General features: G+C 45.7%; 8 protein-coding genes across 8 annotated transcripts; 3 read left to right on the top strand and 5 right to left on the bottom strand.

The window, feature by feature from the left end:
- Window positions 1-2,533: 2,533 nt before the first annotated feature.
- PPTG_00467 (hypothetical protein) lies at window positions 2,534-4,923 on the top strand (the record flags this gene model as incomplete). Its single annotated transcript, XM_008891867.1, has 3 exons — window positions 2,534-2,959; window positions 3,915-4,224; window positions 4,742-4,923. 3 exons carry the CDS (start codon window positions 2,534-2,536, stop codon window positions 4,921-4,923), a joined length of 918 nt encoding a protein of 305 aa, XP_008890115.1.
- A 969-nt stretch (window positions 4,924-5,892) lies between these two features.
- On the bottom strand, window positions 5,893-5,988 carry PPTG_20741 (hypothetical protein; the record flags this gene model as incomplete). The annotated part of the gene is made up of 1 exon (XM_008892939.1): window positions 5,893-5,988. The coding sequence occupies one exon, from the start codon at window positions 5,986-5,988 to the stop codon at window positions 5,893-5,895; it is 96 nt and encodes a 31-aa protein (XP_008891187.1).
- Window positions 5,989-6,651: 663 nt separating this feature from the next.
- PPTG_00468 (hypothetical protein) lies at window positions 6,652-7,002 on the bottom strand (the record flags this gene model as incomplete). Its single annotated transcript, XM_008891868.1, has 1 exon — window positions 6,652-7,002. The coding sequence occupies one exon, from the start codon at window positions 7,000-7,002 to the stop codon at window positions 6,652-6,654; it is 351 nt and encodes a 116-aa protein (XP_008890116.1).
- A 428-nt stretch (window positions 7,003-7,430) lies between these two features.
- On the bottom strand, window positions 7,431-8,828 carry PPTG_20742 (hypothetical protein; the record flags this gene model as incomplete). Its single annotated transcript, XM_008892940.1, has 2 exons — window positions 7,431-7,847; window positions 7,923-8,828. The coding sequence occupies 2 exons, from the start codon at window positions 8,826-8,828 to the stop codon at window positions 7,431-7,433; spliced, it is 1,323 nt and encodes a 440-aa protein (XP_008891188.1).
- Window positions 8,829-9,988: 1,160 nt separating this feature from the next.
- On the bottom strand, window positions 9,989-10,447 carry PPTG_20743 (hypothetical protein; the record flags this gene model as incomplete). The annotated part of the gene is made up of 3 exons (XM_008892941.1): window positions 9,989-9,996; window positions 10,215-10,297; window positions 10,434-10,447. 3 exons carry the CDS (start codon window positions 10,445-10,447, stop codon window positions 9,989-9,991), a joined length of 105 nt encoding a protein of 34 aa, XP_008891189.1.
- A 2,235-nt stretch (window positions 10,448-12,682) lies between these two features.
- On the bottom strand, window positions 12,683-13,402 carry PPTG_00471 (hypothetical protein; the record flags this gene model as incomplete). Its single annotated transcript, XM_008891869.1, has 1 exon — window positions 12,683-13,402. The coding sequence occupies one exon, from the start codon at window positions 13,400-13,402 to the stop codon at window positions 12,683-12,685; it is 720 nt and encodes a 239-aa protein (XP_008890117.1).
- Window positions 13,403-17,371: 3,969 nt separating this feature from the next.
- On the top strand, window positions 17,372-18,157 carry PPTG_00472 (hypothetical protein; the record flags this gene model as incomplete). The annotated part of the gene is made up of 3 exons (XM_008891870.1): window positions 17,372-17,431; window positions 17,533-17,832; window positions 17,915-18,157. 3 exons carry the CDS (start codon window positions 17,372-17,374, stop codon window positions 18,155-18,157), a joined length of 603 nt encoding a protein of 200 aa, XP_008890118.1.
- A 330-nt stretch (window positions 18,158-18,487) lies between these two features.
- Window positions 18,488-19,701, top strand: PPTG_00473 (hypothetical protein; the record flags this gene model as incomplete). The annotated part of the gene is made up of 3 exons (XM_008891871.1): window positions 18,488-18,519; window positions 18,949-19,173; window positions 19,270-19,701. The coding sequence occupies exons 2-3, from the start codon at window positions 19,057-19,059 to the stop codon at window positions 19,699-19,701; spliced, it is 549 nt and encodes a 182-aa protein (XP_008890119.1). The 5' UTR covers window positions 18,488-18,519; window positions 18,949-19,056.
- Between the last annotated feature and the right edge of the window lie 2,132 nt (window positions 19,702-21,833).

Consider the following 21,833-nt stretch of genomic DNA (forward strand, 5'->3'; position numbering starts at 1 on the left):
TTCTTGTTCCGTCCATACGTACTGCTCAAAGCATTCGGAGCTCCTGCTACCGAAGGGCTTTATTACAATCTATCATCTCCTTCGGTAACAGAGCTGTGGCACCGCCACCCCTGAGAGAGTGTGTCCCGTACCCCGATCGCATATCGCCTATACCCAGTGCTGCTTGCTTGATCGCCCGAAAACATAGCATTCGCTGATAGCACACAACCTCTAGTGAGTAAGCAGAGTAAGCTGTTGTCAGCGAGTCCAACCCGGTTTCCTTGTTTACGAGGGCCGCTCCGCGTTCACAGGGTACAGTCACAATGGAGAATGGAGATGGCTGCTCGAGCGACCTGGTGACGCTGACTCCGCGCCGGTCCGTATCGCTGCCTCCAGGCTTGGTTTGAATAATGTGAGCTGATGCAACAGACGATGCTATGCTACCGTCTAGTGCCCAGAATGTGGGTGTCACGTTTTAACGTTGAAATTATTCTTTCGGGGGGGGGGGGGCAAAGTCTGTGTTCATGCACGTGAGAGTTAGTCCAACGACGGCAAAAACGTTCAGACCATGGAACCTGCGTCGGCGGCAACATTTCGAATATGCCCTTGCGATAGGGATTATCCCTGCGTAGAGTCTGGGAACACAAGCATTGTCCGAATACGCTCGAATGGAGGTGATTGTGCACTCCTTGGACAGCTTCCAACCGCTTCCCCATATCACTTCAGTCGTAGTGTTACCGAGAAGCACCCGAACATTTATCGAGATAATCTGCCTATTTGATTCTGTGGCGATAGCTTGGCACTCTTCCTTGTTAAAGCAAACTTGGGTGTAACGTTCTTGCGCTGGGCCGAGGACAGCGATGCCCAGAACTGATGCGTCCATATATAGGCGTACGATTACTCAAGTGAAATTGAGTTCGGGGGCCTCACCATTCACACCGAGTGAGGGGCGAAGCCACGCTAGGTCGAGATGTAGTGCCGTAACAAGAATACGTCCATGCCGCGGGGCGCTTGCAGGACGAATGTAACTGCTGGAACAAAAGTCGTGCTGACCGGAGACAAATGCACACGTGTCGGAGGTCACCCAGACCAAGTCATGACGACTGACGTCTCGACGTGCTGACATTACCTTGACACATTGAAGGCCCTTGCCAATTTTCGCCGCCTGCATTGATACAGTCTGATACTCTGTGTCAAATTCCAGACCGAGAACTTGCAGACGCATTCACCATTGGGTGCATTTTTCTCGTTGAATGCACGTGGTCCTAGAATTACCAACACTGCAAGACGGTGTGCGGTCGACGCAGCAGATAGACGTCCAGGTGTGTCAGCTTCCACAAGGCCGTAATCATCCACCCATTCATAAGGGAAGAACGATCGCTATCCCCCCCCCCATCCAACGAACAGACTCACTCACCAACAGTAGGTGGATGAAGGCACCTTTAACGGCGCCTTTTATGATTCACACGCGAACACCAGGATGAGTTGCAACACCCTCGTCGGTGCGACGAGCTATCACGGCCGCTAGGGCGAAGTACACGCTTGGGAAGCATGACACATCGGACGCATCGTTCGCTGACCTGCTCCACAGGTATGACAGGTCCTGGATGAGACGCACATCGATGGACAGGCAACATTCTTCTTTGGTATCGCTTCGAAAGGACTAAATTCAACAGCATGCCCAGTGGCGGCGAAATTGCCGTCTTGCAGCAGGCACCAAGCAGCGTCTTGACTTTTGCGTATGCTAGATACGGCAGTACCCAGGAGACGGTTGACGGACGGATGATTGACAAGTGGCTCGGACCGGCGAGGACCACGACACCGCAACTATGTTGTGACACCGCCGTGGTGGTGGATTGTAGGAGTCGTTGGTAACGGAACCCCGGCAATATCTCCTCGCAGCGGCGAGGGCACAGGCCTTGTTCGGATACCGATCTTCTAGCGTCGGACCGCGAACTAATTACGCTAGCTGGACGGGAGAGAAGACGTGATGATGTGCTAGAATGGACAGATCGCGCTGCCGTCCAAAGACTAGGGAGATAGAATACGTGAACCGCTCGTTGCGATCATTGTCCTGAATGTCGATTTCATGTGTGTTAAGACTACGAATAAACTCCATGCCTCACTGATTTTTAGCCCTGCGCAGGACACGATCAAGCAAGACCTGCACAATTGCAGGGTCGGGAATCCCAATCGAAGAAGACGGCGTCACAACAATGATAGGGGGTGCGTTGACCCGACGTCCACCCTAAACGGGAGACGCTGGTACCACAGAATTTAGGTAAACGATTTTGTGTGATTCCTGTTGTATTTTGTGTAAATCTTGTGGACCAGATCGAGCCGGTTTTAGTGGGTTGGGTTGAACTTTGGTGACCAGGGAAGGTAAATTCATAGATAAATTCCCTCGCATGATTTTTGAAAAATCTGGCGCCAGATATTTGAGGCTGTCATTCGTCGATCTCCTCTCTCCAGCTCAAGCCCGGTGGAGTACAGATCGCCATGGTAAGCAATGTAACATATCAACTTCTAATCCACCCACACTGGCGCTGCCTTCATGAAGATGCTTCGGGTCGACACAGAAGAGGAGCTTTCCATCACATCGGCGGAAACGCAGCCTCACAACAAGAAGCGCAAGCCTGCAGGCTTCGTGATAAAGCCGCTTCCAGTCTACAATCAATCGCTTTTGGACGATCATCGTGCGGAAAAAGTTGCCCGTGCTCGCGTGGATACAGAGGAATCACAATTGGCTATTAATGGGCGGCAGAAGCGCACGAGATACGCAACCGCCATGCTCCAAAATGGGGAGGAAAGTGCTGTACGCGGCCAGAGAGAACAGGAGATGTGGGAAAGAGCCGCTCTGCAAAACCTGTTTGGTATCGACACAGAGGAAGACGAGCTCAAAGAGATCAAGGTATCTGGCCAGGAGATGAAGATGCTGAAGATGGAGTCAGTAGCAATGACGGTTCTGATGATGTCGGGGGTAACACTTGCAGCGAGGATGCGAGCGTTAGTGGGCGTGACAACGATAGTGTTGACGACACCGACGACTCCGAAGCCCCTACCGAAATCTCACCGAATTCACGCCGAATCTGGCACTGGATTGCATTGAAAGAGAGGTGGCTGGCAAGGATTAACTTCAACTACAATACACACTGGTTTTTTGTAGATAATACACAGAATTTAGCTACCGAAACTATACAGAATTAATAGAACCGTCCTTGAAAAATGCTAAGTCGTACAATTCCCAAAAATAGATTTGGCTGTTTATAACTACTCCAAAACGATGTATTTTGCAAACACCAAATACGAAGGTAAAATATATTTACCCTGATCAATGGGAAACGACTATCACCTGTTTTCAGAGATCCAAACAGGACGTACGCACCGTAGTAATTGAATTTTTGGCCGTTTAGATTCTGTGGTACGAGCATCGTCCCACCCTAAACATAGTACGGTAGGTCTTTGTGCCGCCACATTGACCCAGCTCATGGGTACCACAGTTGTCCGTGTGATACATGGGTAGGGGGGGGGGTAAGAGGAAACGCAGAGGTATAAAGGCTAAACACACAGGACTGCATAGTTGAAATGCACAGGTGGCAGATCCACATACGGTGATGACGTCATTAGGCACACACGATGGCGTCAGTAGCTACTGCGTTTTGAAAACGGTCTCACTTCCGATTCTTTCCCTCAACCTCAAGCCTCGGACGCGCCCCAGGAGCTCGAAAGGCTGCTGAACGTGCGGCAGCCCCCAGTGACCAAGCCCACGACCAGCCGGTGACCCAAACCTGCTGAAGGCCGTTGCCAGAGGCCTGCCAACCAGTAACCGCCGCCGCAGCAGGGAAAAGAAGCCAGCGAAGCCGCTCCCTCCGCGTAAGTTTCGCTTAATTGTTTAATTGATGGAATTTCTCATTCTAATTTACGATATTTGACAGTGTAATATGGTTGAGCTTACTAAAAAGAAGATAGCTATGTTCTGGAATGAAGTCTACGTTGCAACGAGAATAGCGATAAGTTCTGATCTTTGTAATGAAGTCTTGGAGGAAACACAACATTTGGACTTTAAGCCTATTTTTCGTAAGGTTAACTCGGAAAAATTGGATCGCTTCCGTCTACAAGCTTCGATACCTGTTAGTGGAGCTGCTATGGGAGAAATTCATGAAGTTATTGCGTCTACTGTTGGGGAAGCAAACCCTAACTGGGCAATTAAAGAGAGCTCTTGGAAAGCACTTAAGTCGCTACCCGGTGGGAAAGACCAGTCTGTATACCATGATTATTCTACCTTTGAAACCGCGCGTGCTTTGCTAAAGCACAAACTGGTCCTAGGTTCTGTGATTGTGGTACTAATGGATAATTCAAGGCTACACGTGTATCCAAGGTGTTTGGAGGTCACGCGGACAAGGGAAAGCGATAAACGGTTAAGCTAAAACAGGATGCAGTGCTATTCTTCCGTGGTGACCTTGCACATGCTGGAGAAAAGTACGACGGTCTGAACATTCGATTGCACTGCTATGTACAAATTGCTGGGGTGGACCAAGAGCAGAATGCGACTGAAGCTGTTGTTTTTCAGACGTTTCGCTGTGACAAGTGTCTAAAAACCGCCTACACTCGTAAGAAATTGGCGGCCCACCGCCGCACTTGTTCGGAAAGAGGTTTACTCAAGTGCCCCTATCAAGGCAGCACTCTCGCGTACGACGTCCGCAATTCATTTAACTCCACATTGGACGTGTCCACAAGAAGTATGGGCACAAGTTTGCTGTAGAAGAAAGGTGCACGGGTGAAGAAGAAGAAGAAGAAGAAGAAGAAGAGAAAGAAGAGGAAGAAGAAGACGGCGGCGATGAGAGTGGCAGCAGCGGGGAAGACACCGTAGTGTTCGACACGGAACGTAGCAATGAAGAAGAGAGCGAGTACAGTGGGGAGGAGTGTAATGAAGACGAAGAGTAGCTAGCAGTTGCAGATGTAACTAGATACAGCGAGTGTTTTCAAATTCTTGTTCGTTGTTCTAGTTTTTCTACTGCCGGTGACAGTGACAATTTTTTCACCGGTAACAGTGACAATTTTTTTAACGTTTTCCGTTACGTGTCTGGGCACAAAAGAAACTGAACGTCGAGCGCTCGGGAGGCATACGGCATTTGTCCTCAATAAAGACATTTGTTCTTCGACGGAAGGGGTCGGCGCTACAGCTTCTGTCCGTTGGCGTTTAGTCGGCGGGTTGGACTTCTTTCGAATTTGACGATTGAAGCGTTTTTCTGAGTGATCGTGAGCCCCTGGACGGCCAAGGCGTCTAGCCTTTCGTCCAGCTAAGATGTGACAGCAGCTTCTGAACTTGTTGTAGAACTTGCAGCCGCATGTACACTTTTCAAAGTCAACGATCCAACCGCTCGCTGGCATTGATGTGATATGCGCATACCACAAGGACCACGATGTAACGTTGTTGTAAAGTTGCGCTGCACGAGCCCGTTGCTCTCGGACCATGAGCGCTTCGCCGAGAAGAAGAGAGTCCTGGTCAACCGATGGTGAATTTTCTGCCGAGGCACGGAATGGTTGGTCGATAGCAGAACATAGCTCGTCAAGCGCTTCGGCTTCTTGCAAACCCTGCACGATAGGTTTTGGTATTTGCTTCACGCGGCACAATGCAGGATTGTCCGTTGAGAAGACTGCTACGCGACCAGTTGCAATCCTGGAGGATGCTGCTTTGGAGATCAATGAGGAGGGTGCTTGAATATCGGTGTCTGACTGGGGGCTCGCTTGTGTACATCACTAATAACATTAAAAGTATCCGGTAGAAGACACTGCATGCGATACCTGCACCGGCCGGTGTACTGTTTCAGAATCACATTGAAGGTCTCACATGGGTTGTTCGTAGTTACGTATCCAATCCAACACCTGCCACCTCCAATACCGGCTATCCAGTCATTGCGTAGTGAAGTAGTTTACAAACACTTCCAGTTCTGGAATCTTCCGCCACTCGCCGAGAACTTCTTCGTTCTCCGTGTAGTACATGGTCATGCTGTCTGTATAGTGCAGCCGGACGATTCCGTTCATCACGGACTTTCGAAGCTCCGTTGCCAAGTGTTTCGTACGTTTCCGCACATTGTATAGTTCGTGAAAGAAACACATCAAATATTGAAAATAATTAATACCTGTTGTTCTAGCATTTTTTACCTGTTGCACGCCTCCAGCCACTACTAACCTGTTGTGGCCACTGATGGACTGTTGCTAGTTCATACGCAATATGAAAATCTGTCGCAGTTTACTTATTGCATATATATACGTTTTTGTAAACATTTGGTTGTCTCTTCGTGATGTTTTTTTTTTTTTTGTACACAACTTCAACGCGTTGCAGTGTTACATGTTGAACCTCTTACTTTACAAATTGTTTTATTCGATAGCACTGTTATTTCTTGCAAAAGAATAATTTTCCTATAATACTTATTACCAGCACTACACATTACAATAAAATGAGGGTTTACCTATATATTTTAGTGTAAAAGACCTTACTACACTTAACCAAATTATGAAATTTCATAATCTACGTACTTACAGCTCGAATTGGATGCTTTATTATCGATTTTAGCAGGTCCCTAGTTCGCAGTGCCCGAAGCACTCACTACGTCTAGCCTCTAATTTGTTGATGTAGATATGTATGTAAATGCACGTGTAGTGTGTACTCTAGTTTGAAACTCGAATTTGGAGATGATGAGCCATGTTCACAGCTCGAGCCAGCTGTTCGGCCTCGTAGTCTCTCAAAATTCCGTCCCCAAATCGAACGGACCACTTGTGCACGCCGTCTGACAGACGTAGTCCCACAACTTCCCCAATAAAGTTGTTTGTTTCCTCTGAACCATCTCCCAGACTTTGCTCCTCCACTATTTTCCAGCTCAGTGGCTGCCCAGGTTGTCGAATAAATAGCCAAAGTAGCCGGTCTACATCGTAGAATTCATCTTGTGTGGAATCTTCGGTAAGTGCTGGTCTTCGAGCTCGAGGTCGGCCAGGGGTCCGCCTCACTGGTATACTGGCCATAGCAGCGTCTATATCAAGTAGACCGAGAAGTGATAGCGTAGCAATTGCATGTGAACAAATCCAACCTGAACGCACGAAGGATTCGCACGTGCAGTAGAGGAACTGTCGAATTTGCTGTATGATGTGAGCAGGCCAAATCGAAGCTAGTTCAATCTAGGTGGGAGTGTTTGAGCCATGATCAACACTGTGTGTAGAGAGAGTAACTCGAATTCCACTTTATTTGCCTTGATCCCTCTCGGAAATCTTCCCTTTAGAGAATGCAGAAATTTACAGCACGCGCTTGATCAACATCAGTACCTAACAAGCCTTGGCTGCCGACAATGTGCTTTGACACGTTAAACACAATCGTGGTCAATTGTCTGTTCCGCCCGCGTCCACTAATACCTTCTTGTACTTGCGTGCTGTCGATGTCAGTGCTGCAGCTTTGGCTAGCATCTCAGGGGGAAGAGGCCCTTCGCAGTAAAGCGTAGGCACAGGTTCTCTTCATCGCCCTTCATGATACGGGGTAAGATGCCGTTTAATACGCCGGTAGTAAATGCTCGTGAGCTAGGGACGCATGTCTTTTTAATCACACAGTGGTGTGATTCAATGCCTTGTTGGCTCGGAGTGATACCGCCTACAGCAGCTCGTTTGATGTGCCAACGATTCCACCTCTCCGTTAGATAAAGATCTTTGAACCACTGAGCGTAGACATCGTCTCCACGTGCTATCCAATTTTCGATGACCACCACCGCAAGCTTCACAAATTGAGCATGAGTACGAGACGATTTGAGTAGATACACGTCCGGCTTGATCATCTCCGCGAACAGATCAGCATCGACTAAGAGGGTCTTCTTCTTGAGCAACTCCCGCACCAAGTGTGGCCAGCAGGTTACCAGTGTAATAGTCGGTCAGGTTGACTGAAAAGCAGACGCAATAACGTCGCTGTGGTCGAGACTGCCGGATGCAACATTGACTTCAATGTCGAGGAATGCCATGGATTTTTCGCGAACGATCTGGAACATCCGAGTGTATGCAGCCGTCGATTCACTTCGAACAATCATATACACCCAGGGGATTAACCGATGCACAGCCGTCCCCCGAGACCATGTCACAGCAGTGGATCTACAATCCACAACAGTCCAACCACCGAAATGAAGCTTGAATGTACCATCAGAGGCACATACAAGCTCATTTCCCTGATCTCGCACTGAATTCGCGATGTTACGGAAGACAGGTCGAGAACTGACAATAACCCCGAAAGATGTCCCTTCATCTTCTTCGCCAGACACCGTGAACGTGTCGAGAACGATTATTTCGTCCATGGAAGAATCTCTCGGGTCTGTAACCGACATGAACTGTTCTCTTGACATACATACGAGATCAATCGCCCACGCTGTGAAGGAGGCGTGGTTTAAGATCTCCCAGCCATTTGCACTTTTGACTAAAAGCGCTTTCCGATTTTCCAGTTGCTTCCTCGTCGGAATCAGCCGAAGTCTTTCAGGCTGATGCCGAAATCTGTGCAACAGAGTAGACCGAAGCTGTTGGGCCCCCCATCCCATCCGAAGCAACGAATCAATCTCCTCCACGAGCAGAGGGTGAATTCCACGACGCTGAACCGAAATTCCTGTTGCACCGTGTTGTCCCGACTCCTCCAGCTGATATGTCGTCGGTACTCCTTGGTATCGAAGTTCTTTAATTTTGAAGCGATGTTCACAGCGCTCATGAGAGCGACAGCGATATAACCTAGCGAGAATTCGGTATGTATCATAGCGAGTTTCGTAGGTGTATATGCTGTCGTTTTGATCGACGATTGCTGTTCTAGCCGCATTGAAAGTGTCAAACATCCTCACCGTTGCTTACGCATAAGTGATTGCAGCTCTTTCTCCAGTCTGTGATGTCTCTATCGCCTCCTAAACTCAAATTCGGAATACTCTGAACCGAATTCACTCTCGGATATGACTCCACCAATTTCAGAGGCTTCGGAATCGCTTTGGTTGAGTATTTGTTGAATCACGGTTGCGTCTGGTATAAATGAACTACGTCGCGAACTTGGATCACCTTCCACCATGATACCACACCGAATTTTAGGTCGATTGGTACTTGAGAGAAGGAGTGTACAGTTGATTTTCGTAGTTGGAAAGAAAAGAAGAAGTGCGTTTGAAAGGACAACATCGGATTGCCAATTGCCAAAAAAATCTCCGTGTGTGCTTATTCCGGTTATCTGTTGCTCATCATTGCTACTTACCTGGTACGTGTGCTGATATTATGTTGTAAAACACAACCATGACAGCCAATAAGTAGTGGAATAAGAACACAGGAAAAGAAAGCCTTTCACCATTTGGCACACACACTACCAAAGCCACAGCTGCCACTATGAGCCACCTACAACTATACCTGATTATCGGTTGCTAAACAACAGGTCGATCAGTGTTCACAACAGATTAGTAGTGGCTGGAAGCGTCCAACAGGTAAAACGTGCTAGACCAACAGGTAATAAACATTACCCATCAAATATGTTGCTGCTCCGAATTCATGCACCTGCTGGAATCCATTGAGTTGCGCGTCTTCTACATCTCCCATTGCGGCATTAATAGAGAATGTCGCGGTTGGTTGCACGTGCTTCACTAGGCAAACAAAAGCTTCCAGGCACATGGCATACGCTTTAGCTGTCCGTCGACTAACGATGAATATTGCTGCAAGCTGATAGCACCGAGAAACATCGGAAAATCCACATGTAATTACCGGATACCCGAGATCGCTTAACATGAACGTCGCGTCAGCATGAAACAGAGTATAGCGACTCGCAGATGCGTATTCAATACTGGCTTCGACGAGAGTGCAACTGGACACTCCTACCACGAATGAGTCGACATCAGTTCCTTTCCCCACGTATGGATGACCACTTGCGTTTTCTCGATGCCCGAAGCAAAATGGTTTTGAGAGATCTCCAGTCGGGTCGAACGGGTTTTGTTGCACTATCTCTCCGACGGCTTTGAGAGAGTTCTTAGTACCCTGAAGAAGATACTTGGCGCAGTTAGTAACTTGGGCCAAAGTGGGGAATCCTTGGGTTGGCTTTATAATGTCCGAAGCGCGGCGCAAGTTACTCAAGATAAGCATCGGAGGTCTTGAGCACTCATCTTGCTGAAGAATAAACCGTTTCATTTCAGCAGTAATTACAGCTCGGTGAGGCCCCTCGCGCTTCGTGGTTTCGTCGCGAAGGTGCTCTATACCATTGTAGTAGATGTGCCATCGCTTAGTGGCGGTGCAGCCCCAAATCTTGCATTTGCACTTTCCTTCGACCTTGCAAGTGCGGCTAACGCAGCCTAATCTCTTCTCCGTCATAATACGGCACACGTGACATTGGCAAGCTGGGTCGGTATGGATTACTCGAGAAGAGCAAAACTCCACATACTTAAATTCAGTAACAGATTCGGGTGAGTCAAACTCACCCAGTGCCTGCCATGCGTATACAATCCTTGTCATCGTGGACGCAATGCCTGAACCCCGCACGTTCAGACGACACCTCTCTACCAAGCCCACCACTCTCTCCAATGTCACCACCCGCTCAAATGTCACCACTCGCTCAAATATCACCACTTGTTTAAAAGCATTGTTTTGCTCTCTGCGCGCGGCTAAGACCTAGGTAATGTATGATTGCGTGAGTAAAGCTGGATTCCGTGTCAGTGGCTCGAATGGTTGTCACCCGCTTCCGCTGTTGGTTCGAACTTTTGAAATGAGGACGAGTGGTTGTGGTGACTTGGATTAGATCAGGCATAACAACCATGTAACGTGTTGATCACGCTATTTTAGTCTTCAAACTGTGCTTTCCCACCAAATTTACTGTGATCCAACACCATATAACTGGCGTTTCTGTGGATTACATTTTTGGTCTGTGCAATTCTCACAGCCTGCTGTGCAGTTCTTCTGTATGATCTGTGCAATTCAACCGCTCTCATGGGTAGGTCTGTGTCTTGGTCTTCAGTGAAAATCCATTAGACAGTCGTTGGTTCGTCCGGTGGATAGGAACATTGGGAGGTAGCCACTTATAGCTTGTTGACGCCGCAGAGCCTCTCGGAGAGGGGTGTAAACCCTGTTAATTTTGGTGCGACTCAAACGGGTTTTGATCACTTGCCAGGCCCGGTTCTACGTCTCCTCCATAGTCGAACAGGTATAATTTCAGTCCAAGATTCGATAGCAAAAGCCACTCAGACGATTTATGGCCTGTGGTGGACTCTGTGGGAGATCACCTTGCGTTATTACGATATTTTAACGTACACTGGCCGATTTATTGGTTGGCCAGATGTGCACCCGGGCTTGAAACGTGTCCTTTGCTGGGTTTTTTTTAATTGCAGCCCCCCTTTGACAAAAAAAGAAGGCACACTTCACCCGAGCAGGGCAAAATCCGCATCAAATGTTGTTTCCACCTTTCAAGCCCGGTAACGCAGTTATAGGTGTCATTACCAGGCTGATCGTCACTTCATCGCAAACCGCCTGCGTATACACACCGTTCACTCTAATTATTCATGCTTCGGAATTAGTCATGCATACGCGCTTTAGAAACGTCACAAAATGGGAAGTCTTGCAAATATCACCTATTCTAGTGAAAGAGACCAGTTTTTGACAGTTCTCGGCGATACCAGTATTCTAGTACGCTCGGTTTAGAATTTGGAATGTTACTTCACAGGCAGCTGAAATCACCTGATTTTGTGGTCAGAGCACAGAACTAGTCAGGGCAGACAAATTAGAGTGAACAATGTACCACGAAACTGCGAGTCGCTGCGCCCAGTTCACCCCACGTTTCCGGGACTGGAATAGATGAAGGAGTTTTTTTTTACTGGAAGGCCGGTCAGACAGAGTCTTACGTATGGTACCCGTACTATAATCAAGTAGTTTGGTGGTGTATATCTGATATTATTTGTACTCAGAGCCCAATCTAATGTTATCAGCTCAAAACTTTAGTAAAGTTACTTGAGAACTTGATACACCTGTTATATAGCATTTAGACTGTTTTGTTATACCCAGTATAGCGGGTTTCTCTCCTGAACCTGCATACATATAACGCGTCATTTCAGCTTAAATCAGATATGGTTTCCGTACTTTATTTCAAATAGACTCGCGATGTATATCTGATATCCTTTTCACAAGTAATACCACCATGGTGAATGTTGCTTGTGGCGGCCAAGCGAAACATCACGGTAAGTTACGGCTGGCCGTAGTAATTTTAATCCGTGTGAGTGTTGGCCGAACAGAGTCCAGCTTACGCCAGAGCGCAGATGACCCCTTATATCCTTCTTGTGGTCGCAGCGCGACTCGCGCAGTATGATAGCGAATATATAGTTAGAACAAAGCGTCCAAATAGTGTATAGGACTGCATGAATTATACTGAACAAGTTTCGAAATGCCGCGAGTTAAAATGACGTTATTTTACACTTGCCATGCTCATCATTCTCACACGTCATACATTCATAGACAGACACATGACATCGTATCGTGTTTTGAGGCTTCTATAGAAAAATGTAATCAATCAAAATAGAAATCCACAATTCATCATCGCTTTCTTGTACGCTTATTATTCTTGATATAGTATACTTCGACACGATTCAATTCTAGTTTTTTTCTGTTAGCAAGGCCAACAAATGCTGTTATTCCCAAATCGTTGGCTTATTGCACCGCTGTATCGACGACGTCTGTACACGCACTACCTCGATGCAGACTTGAGGTTGGTTTCAAAGTACGCGTCATTGAAAGGCACGTTGGCCTCACCAAAGTCGCCGTTTTCAAAGGCCTCACGAGCCGCGTCCGTCAGTTGGTTCCACTGGATGAGATCCTGGTATTCGCCTTCCTCGTGGAATGGGAAAATGGTGTGCCACCCTTTATAGTCGTCGTTATCGTAGCACACCTTGGGAGTGATTCCATTGATGACCTCCGAACGCTTGAATGGTTTACTAATCTTGTAGTAAGCGCCAAACGTCGACGTAGCGGTTGCTAGAATTTTCGGCTTAGCTAGAGCTGGATTGTCGAGCCACACAACCAAATTCACCCAATCGTGCCGAAGACCTTTCTTGATCAGGCCTACATCTTTTATGTCTTTAGGGAAATACCAAGCATACATGATTGCCCACTTGCCCTCGTACCACGTAGATCGACTGTACACCTGTGACCCTAAGGGAGAGCCTTCACATTCACCGTCAGGAGCCCCCGTTCCTTTCAAGCCGGCACTCGTTTCGCCGGCGGCATTCACGGCAGGGTACGGGTGACATCCAGCCTTTACTGCGAGTGACGGCTTGTACTTGATGGCGGCTTTCTCGGCGTCCGTGATCGGTTCGGGCTGTGCGAATGGCTGGACCTTGTCATGGTCGATCGAAGCAGCTCTGATGCTGGCGATGGCGGCAGCAGCGAGTATGGTTAACACCCGCATCCTTCTACTGTTCAGATGGTGGTGCTCAATAGCCGGAAGGTTGGGATATGGGAAGAAGGAATGAAGGGCGAACTGATCCCAGTGATCCACGGATGTACCTTCTAGAGACAATAGTAAGCTTCTAGTAAACTTTTATCATGGACTACTGTCTTCCTTAGGTTATTATTAATAACGCCTGCCAAATTCTTGAAGGGAACGTTCCCTATCTCTAAAACCAAAGCAATGACTTTCGACAAAAAAAACAAATGCTATTTGTTGTATACTTTCTGTAAGCACTTCAACGGGGTTCCAGTAAACACATAAACAACAACGGTACGAAATCTAGAGGCCTTGATTTGCTACTAGCCGAGCGCCGCCGCTACGCGGCGGTAATTTATGTTAGATCGCAATCGCTAAGGTATTGTACCCTTTTTAAAAGGCCATTTTTACTCTAAATGTTCTCATTAACCCATTAATCAATTATTATTAAATATTTCATTTAACTCTACTAATAATTTATCGCTTTATAATAATCTTTACAAATTCTAATCTCTAAGTTGATCAATGCGATTCCATAGGTACAATGTATCGTAGCCTCCTGCTTATAACTATACCAACACGTTAAAGATTTTCTATCATTTATTGTACTATACACTTTATTTGCGAAATATTATATAGTCTCGTGCCCTAACACTTTTAACAAAGGTTTTATTGTTGTTAAATTCACTACGATGGTTTTACAGTGTGCAGTCTGGAGTGTTCCTCAGTTCGTTGTATTGTTCGATCACCACTCCAGTAAAAGAAAATATATTGCTTGTTTTCGTTTTAGTTGGTAATATCGTTGGTTCAAGCCGCCTACCGTTCATGTGAAGCTCACAAATAGCTATGCTAACCGCAGCTCACACGCACGTGTTTCAACTGTGAATTTGCGCTCAACTACCGATATGACGAAGTGTATCTCTCTGCGAAATAAGTCAGGGGTTTGAGTTCAAACGAATAATGCTCAGCCTCTCGTAGAGTAAGCGTGCTCTATAGCCTAGACCGGCTCTGACTAAAGCTAATAGCGCTATAGAGAATATGATCAAGCTACTTATACATATGATGTTAGTTGCTTTTATTGTATCTATTATTACATCTGGAACAATATGTCATTATGGCACGAATAAGCTTATGTCTATTAGCAACCGTGGTCTTATTGCGGACCTGCAAGTAGTGCAGGTTTACCCCTCGAGCGTATACCAACGAAGTGTCTCATTTGAAAACATTTATGTCCAACTTGAAAACAAAGTTGATTATAGCTCTCAGTTTAGCTCGTAGCTTAACTTAGTGTCGCTATCGAGTACTTCAGACTCAAACTACATATTGTGAATTCCGTCCAAATTTGCCGACTTGGGTCTGTTTGAGGAGCAGAAGGACAATCGTACATACAAACCCAAGACATTAGTAGAACCCACCAAGTCTTTTCTTGTCACCTTATTTCGTACTTAAACGGGTCCGTATACGGAATTGTGTTCGCTGGGCGATTTGGTGGAAATTCATTCAAAGAACCAATTTGAGTAGAACCAACAATAACACCTATACTATATATAGCCGCACAGGGTCCTAGCAAGCACACGTTGCACATTTGTAGTGCGAAATAGGTACATGTAACGTTACTAAAGAAACATATTATGTTATTGATGCGCTTTCGCTTCCCTTGGCAGCTTAGAGTGGATAGCCTTGCGAGGTCGTGCTATGTAATCCGTATGTTCAATGTGCAACACACAGCAGTACAGTGGTCGGGCAATCGTATTAAAATTATCCACTCAGAGGGCTCTTATCACCAATCCTATCTCTTGTAGATTTTGAATTTTGTCCAATATTTTGTCCGGAAAAGCGTGACAGGTGCTAGTAAACAATCTAAGTATGACGGACAAATAGGTTGCTGCAATAGTGGTTTAAGATTTTGATTGTCACTAACCAGAAAAGGGTATGTTACTCATCGACGAGTCGATTAGACACTATTAAGACATACAAATCTAAAGTCAGGGAGGGGTGAAAGATTTGTTCAAAATGAACAGTAAAATGAGATACATAAGCATTCGAGCATTAGAATAGGTGGAAAATATAATATGATTATGTCTCAATTCGTATAAACACTATTATATCTTATAATAGTAAATTAATGACAATATAATATGTTTACTACGAAATATTATGTTTTTCGTTATTTTCTAGCATCCATATGATGCTATACATTGGTGAAAAATCTATCTATCAGTATACTCACTTGCGCTGCGTGCACAACATGATCCAAGTCATCGCAATGGGACCGAGTCCTGCATTTTATGGTAACATCGGCTCTAGACGACTTTGTTAGGTGATTAAGTGAAACTTTGTTTTTGTTCACCTAGTATTTAACCGCAACAACAAGGGCATGCAGTAGCATCGCATGAAATATAGGGCGTGACAGGTTTTATGGACTTATTGTGGCTCAAGATTATGTAGGGGCATCGTAGACAATCTTCTATAAAACGGTTAGGTGTATGCTGCGTGTCCAATTGGAGGGCGCGAGATTTCCCCGTTAATTCATTGTTTGATCTTTGGGACACAATTGCCTCCATCTATTCAGATCAATAAGGAGCTTCATGACTAGAGTAAGTAATATTTCTGTCAGTAGTAGCATAGGTAAATAGTAATTATCTTTGGTAAAAACGAATGTCACTAAAATTTCAGTAAACATTACAGAAAGCTCCAATGTTACTGTTCAAATATCATTGTTGGGTATAATATAGTTAGATTACACCAAGCTGGATCCGCTCTAGTATTGTTGAATAAATATATTAATAGTTCGTTATTTATCAAATAGAATTACTATTTACCTATTGCTACTGTCAGAAATAATATTTGCTCTAGTATGAATCTCCTTTATGGCGTAATCGATCGGAGTAGATGGATTTCTGGTCTGGTTTAGAAGAGACATTTGTGAGTTCATGCAAATGCTACAGTAGATGATGACTAATTGTCCTGGACTTTCAAGCTAAAAAAATGTAGCCGACGAAAAACTTAGCTCCGATTTGCTCTGTTTGTTGCTACGGTATTTCCCTAGCAACCAAAGTTTTGAAATACGAAATTCCCGCCATCGACATTTTCGATGCTTGAATGCTTCTTGATGAAATAGACTCCTCACCATTGTTAGCGTTTGTTAGAGGGCCACTAATCTTTGGGAGAAACCTAATGGCCTAAATTTTATTTGCTATACTTCATGGCTAATAGTATGCCAGTATTAAATATAGTGTTGTTACATGTAGGTTTTTGTCGTTCTCACTTAACTGGGGTGCTAGATTTACATAATAAAGTGAAGTTATTTGCTTATCGATGTTATGACAGGGCAAATCGATCGAGCTCCAGTCAGCCAAAATTCATCGCTAGTGGTCGATTTCGATAAATCGGTACCAAGCTTCTATGAAACTACCCCTTTACATAAAAAAACACAAATTGTGGACAGATATAACTGCTCCATGTCGGTCAGATGCTTCCTCATTTATGTGTAGCTTATGTTCCGGTCCTGATGATCGATCTAAGTCATGTCTAAAACGAAACCCCAACTTCCTTGAAGCAATGTACCAGTCTATTGTACTTGTACAGCAGATGTACATGCATTAATGGGACTTGCAAGTGAATCTGAAGCGCAGTTTCCGAATTATCGTCTGATCCAGTGGACACGCACGGAGGATTTATTCTGAATCGTTTTTTGTAGAGTACACGAAACGCAGTAAAACATAAAAATCTTTCATTCTACAGATTTTGTAGAACATGTACCCATCTGCTCGCAGATTTGTAGGACACAGAGTCCTCAAATTTCCATTTGGAAATGATTTTATCAATATCAACTGACAAGGGTTTTGTATTGAGCCAGTGCAAAGGTTAGTTTTTTTCGGAATTTGTAGGACACGTGTCCTGGATTCCTCCCATAGAATACCTGACTTCATAATTTCAAACTTTGCCACCATGACAAACGTCAATTGGAGCCAGCTGGAGAAGAAAGTGGCGGAGATTAAACGCAACACGGTGAGCGCGCGCTCACGAGCTGTGTACCAAAACTCCTACGGTCGATTTGTTGCCTGGGTTGTCCTCCATAAACCCAACTACTGACACCTGCCTTCGCTCAGCGTCTAGGTGACGTATCGGATCTCTCAATCAAACAGCTCAGGAAGCGGCTGAAGACTCATCTAAACCTCGACGAGGATAACCCACCTCTTCAGTTTGTTGTGCTACAGTCAGACGTCTTTGAGGCTTGGCTATTAACGCTGGAGAAGCGTGACGGTAGTACTCTAAGCTTCTCGGCGCTAAACACTTATCGCGCCGGTCTATTCAACCTCTATCGTGACTATGGATGTGAAATGTTTGCAGCTATGGAGAAAGATTTGCGCCAGTATTTCAAGGGGCTCAAACGGGAAATGGCTATTGCAGTAGCGCGAGGAGAAGCTCGTGCAAAAAGTGGCAAGGATCCACTTTCTTTTGAGCTATATATATATTTTTTTCTGTGAGCAGTTCCTCCAACAAACATCAAAGGACATGCTATTTGCGAGGGCGTACATGGTAATTTCTTGGAATCTCATGTGTAAATCTGCAAACGCTTTTGGCATTCGCCACGGCCACATGGAGTGGAGTGGAGTGGAGATGCCCTGTGTGTGTACTTTGCACACCAGAAAAACGACCAAGAAGGCCGTAGACCTCGTGACCCAAGACACATCTACGTCAATCCATTACGACCGGCTATCTGTCTCGTGCTAGTTTTGGCAATATGTTGGGCTACCTCGTCATTCGATGGCTCTGATCGCTTATTTCCTGGTAGTAAGTAGTATGAGAGGTTTCGTAAATGTCTACAGCGACTTTTAGATCGTGATTGTGTGGCTGAGGAGCTACATCGACGTGGGGTTGACCGCGACGAGCTTGGTACGCATTCAATGCGTAAGGGTGCGGCAACGTACTGTGCGTCCGGCTCAACGGCATGTTCGTCATCGACAGCGGTTCACCTCTGTGCTGGATGGTCGTTGGGAGGGGTACAGAATACGTATCTTCGATACGAGTCAGCGGGGGACATACATGTTAGTCGAACTGTGTCAGGTCTCCCACCAGACAGCCACGAATTTGCAGTGCTGCCCCCTCATTTTGAAGAATGAGATGCGACAATTGAGAACGCTATTGACTGTGTTTTTCCCGGCTGTAGTGGCTGGTTGAGTCCAAGCCTTGCCCACTGCACTGGGCTGCACAGCTGTGACTCAGTCTGTGAAGCCAAGCTAGCATAGGAGTACGAGGACGTAGCGAAGCGAGTTCTATACCATAACGTTCCGTGAGTTTAGTCAGATTGAAATCTACCGGCAAGTAAGCAATAGAACCAAGGTTAACAGGAAGCGCCAGCTTCCCTCGCGTGTGTTCGTGTTATCGAGACCCACTACACCGGCATACCCGCCAACCTCACGTATATTGGAGAATTTTGCTTTGCTTCACTTGTGTACCATGAGCCGTATCTCTGACTAAATATCCCCAAAACCCACCCTCTGTTCGAGTCACCGATGTTTCAGCATCCAACTTTACTATCGGATCTTTTGACCAAATTGCGTGGTGTCAAAGATCGTAGTGGCCGGTTGCATGCTACAGGTGTGCCACCGCATGTAGCCATCTTAGGCAAGATGAAAGGCTTATTAGAGGGTACGCTGCAAACTGTTGAGCATATTGATGCAGCAAGAGCGTCCACGGTGAAGGAGATAATGTCAGAACTTGAGAAACGTGCAATTGGAGCTGGAACGGTAACATTTGAAGGGCTAGATCTAGCTCTGAAATGATGTCTTCATACTGTCGGCGTGATGGATCTTGTGAACAAACTAAACACAACTCCTGAACAGACAACTTGTCAACTAGTTGAAGGCGAGACACCCGTGATCCCATCTTTCTTCTGGGGTGGACGATTCCGCCGAGTACCGCAGGAGTTTCAGCTTCCAGACTGTTCCGTGGCGACACTGTGGGTAATGTGGCAGTGTGGCAACGCGACAAAGAAGATCCCTCCACTGCGTATGCTCGATGGCCTGGATATGCCGAATAGAAACATGCAAAAAAGACTTAGTGACATTCGCTACCTCATGAGCAGTGTCGAGGCCGAAGCACGACGTATCGGTATGTGGCCAGCTCGGCAGAATGTAGAAGAAGCTGTGAAGACGTTCTCCGCGTGTGCAAGCGTCGTTACTGTAACTCATCTTACAGCGAAGAACCGCAAGCGACGTCAAGTTCAGCTCAGCTGGAAAACGGTGGTGGCCTTGATGCGCAGACACCAGAAGTAGCAGTGAATGATTGGTTATTTTTTGCGTTAACTACTACACGTCATTGGTAGAAATAAGGTTATTCTGATGTCCTGCATTTGTCCTGAAAAATCCGTCTAACAAGCATTTTCATGCACTGGCGCTGGAATGTGATTAACCACAGACGCAGCGTTTTTTTAAATTTATTTTTTTAAACTAAGGACGGACGCTAGTAACATGACCGTACAGTAGCGCAATGATGATAAAGAAGTGGAAAATCAGAATACGCCCGTACAATTGAAATAGAATCAAAACAGATCCGTTATTTATTATGTTCAACTCCAATGAAAAGATATGTTCAACTCCAATGAAAAGACAGCAAACATGACATAACCTGTGCACTCTAACTCCATAATAAACTAATAAATCAAACTAGTTGCTGCACTATTGACCGCGGTATGTCTACAATTTCTTCACTTACTCTTCTTTCTTGAGCTTGTCTGTTGTGCAAAATGACCACTTAATATTGTATGGGGCATTCTGCGAGGCACTCTACGCCATATTAAACAGGTGACTTATTTACAGCGGATAAGTCGTGGCTTAAACGCGCATAAACTCGTCAGGATCGATTGTTCTGCCCCTAGAACTGGGTCGTGTAACGGACTTACGCTTTTATTGTGAGTCCTACTCAAAATTTCCATGGGAGGTTCTCTGAATGATCCTCCCCAGCGTATACAATACCTTATTATGACCCGTTTAAGTACGAAATAAGATCACCACATGTGGTACAAGTCTGCAGAGAGATGGATGTATATACAGGAGTGATGATCAACATAACAGTTTACTAAAGCCACGATATTGTGAATTCCGTCCAAATTTGCCGATCTGGGTCTGTTTGAGGAGCGGGAGGACAATCACCACCATACAAATCCAAGTCATTAGTAGAACCCACCATACATCTTTCGCCAGATCATTCACTTTCGAATCTGCAGCCGGAAGTGTGAACCGACATGTAGATATTAATATGCTGATGGTAGACAGGGTTAATAGTGAAGGTGACTCACTCTGCGCTGTACAGGAAGCTCAGGTGTGCTAATGACGCATTAACCGACGAAAACACGTCGCCAAACATGCTTTCCAGTCAGTAACAGGACAAGATTGTGCCATTTAGTGATGTAAGGGGTTACACGCAAGTGGCTACATGTAGCCACTTGGTAACGAAAGGTTTCCCATTAGTGTGCGATATATCAATGGTTACATTTGGCAGACGACTGGTGTGCATGTATTTAGACTTCCTATGGGTAGAAAGGCACCATTTTTCTACCAATTACAGCAGTAGCATTCTGCCAACCACTCGTTGGCAAATACCTTTCATATACAATATCAATTTTAGGAGGAAACACAAACAAAGACATAAACCATAACTAACAGTTCTCATTTTACCATAGACCGGCTTTGTTATACTTATTTAAGTAAATCAATACTTTCGGACGAAAGTGTAGTTAATCTAAGCCTACTTTACGCTTCCTCATACACGTGCGCACATGTGTAAGCCGACGTAGTGGACACACGCTAGGCCCATTACACTTCGGTTGTCCACGCATATCACAGTTCGGCAATCTTGATTCGAGCCAATGTCATCGAGTAGAAGTCGCCTCCACACTACTTCCTTCACGCAGTTGTTGAACGCCATGTAGTCGGCCTCGGTAGAGCTCTGTGCGACAATTTTCTTAAAACTTGAGCGCCATACAACAAGACCACCACACATCATGAGCATCAGGCCGCTCATCGAACGTCGGTCGTCCCGGTCACCCCAATCTTCATCTGAGTTGGCGATGTGGTGAAGCGACAGTTGTTTTTAAGAACAAGGGACTGATTGATGGATATTCCTCGATCCAGTCTCGGAACTTATCGTCGATGACGACGCATCAGGTGATTACATCATCATCTACGACGATTGCGTAATCGTCTGAGTAGATCGACATGGTGCAATCATTCCGACACGCGATAAGAATTCGACCTACTGCTAACGCATCAACTGATTTGAACCATGGTAAGTACCACGCGACCAGGCTACAGAAGGGATAGAAGGAGCATCTATGGGATGGCCAGAAGGTAGTGAACCGCTAGGACTTAAAGGAATAAGAGAGTGGAATTTGCCTTATCAGGAACAA

The sequence above is a fragment of the Phytophthora parasitica genome (genome assembly GCF_000247585.1).
Source record: "Phytophthora parasitica INRA-310 unplaced genomic scaffold supercont2.1, whole genome shotgun sequence".
NCBI lineage: Eukaryota > Oomycota > Peronosporomycetes > Peronosporales > Peronosporaceae > Phytophthora > Phytophthora nicotianae.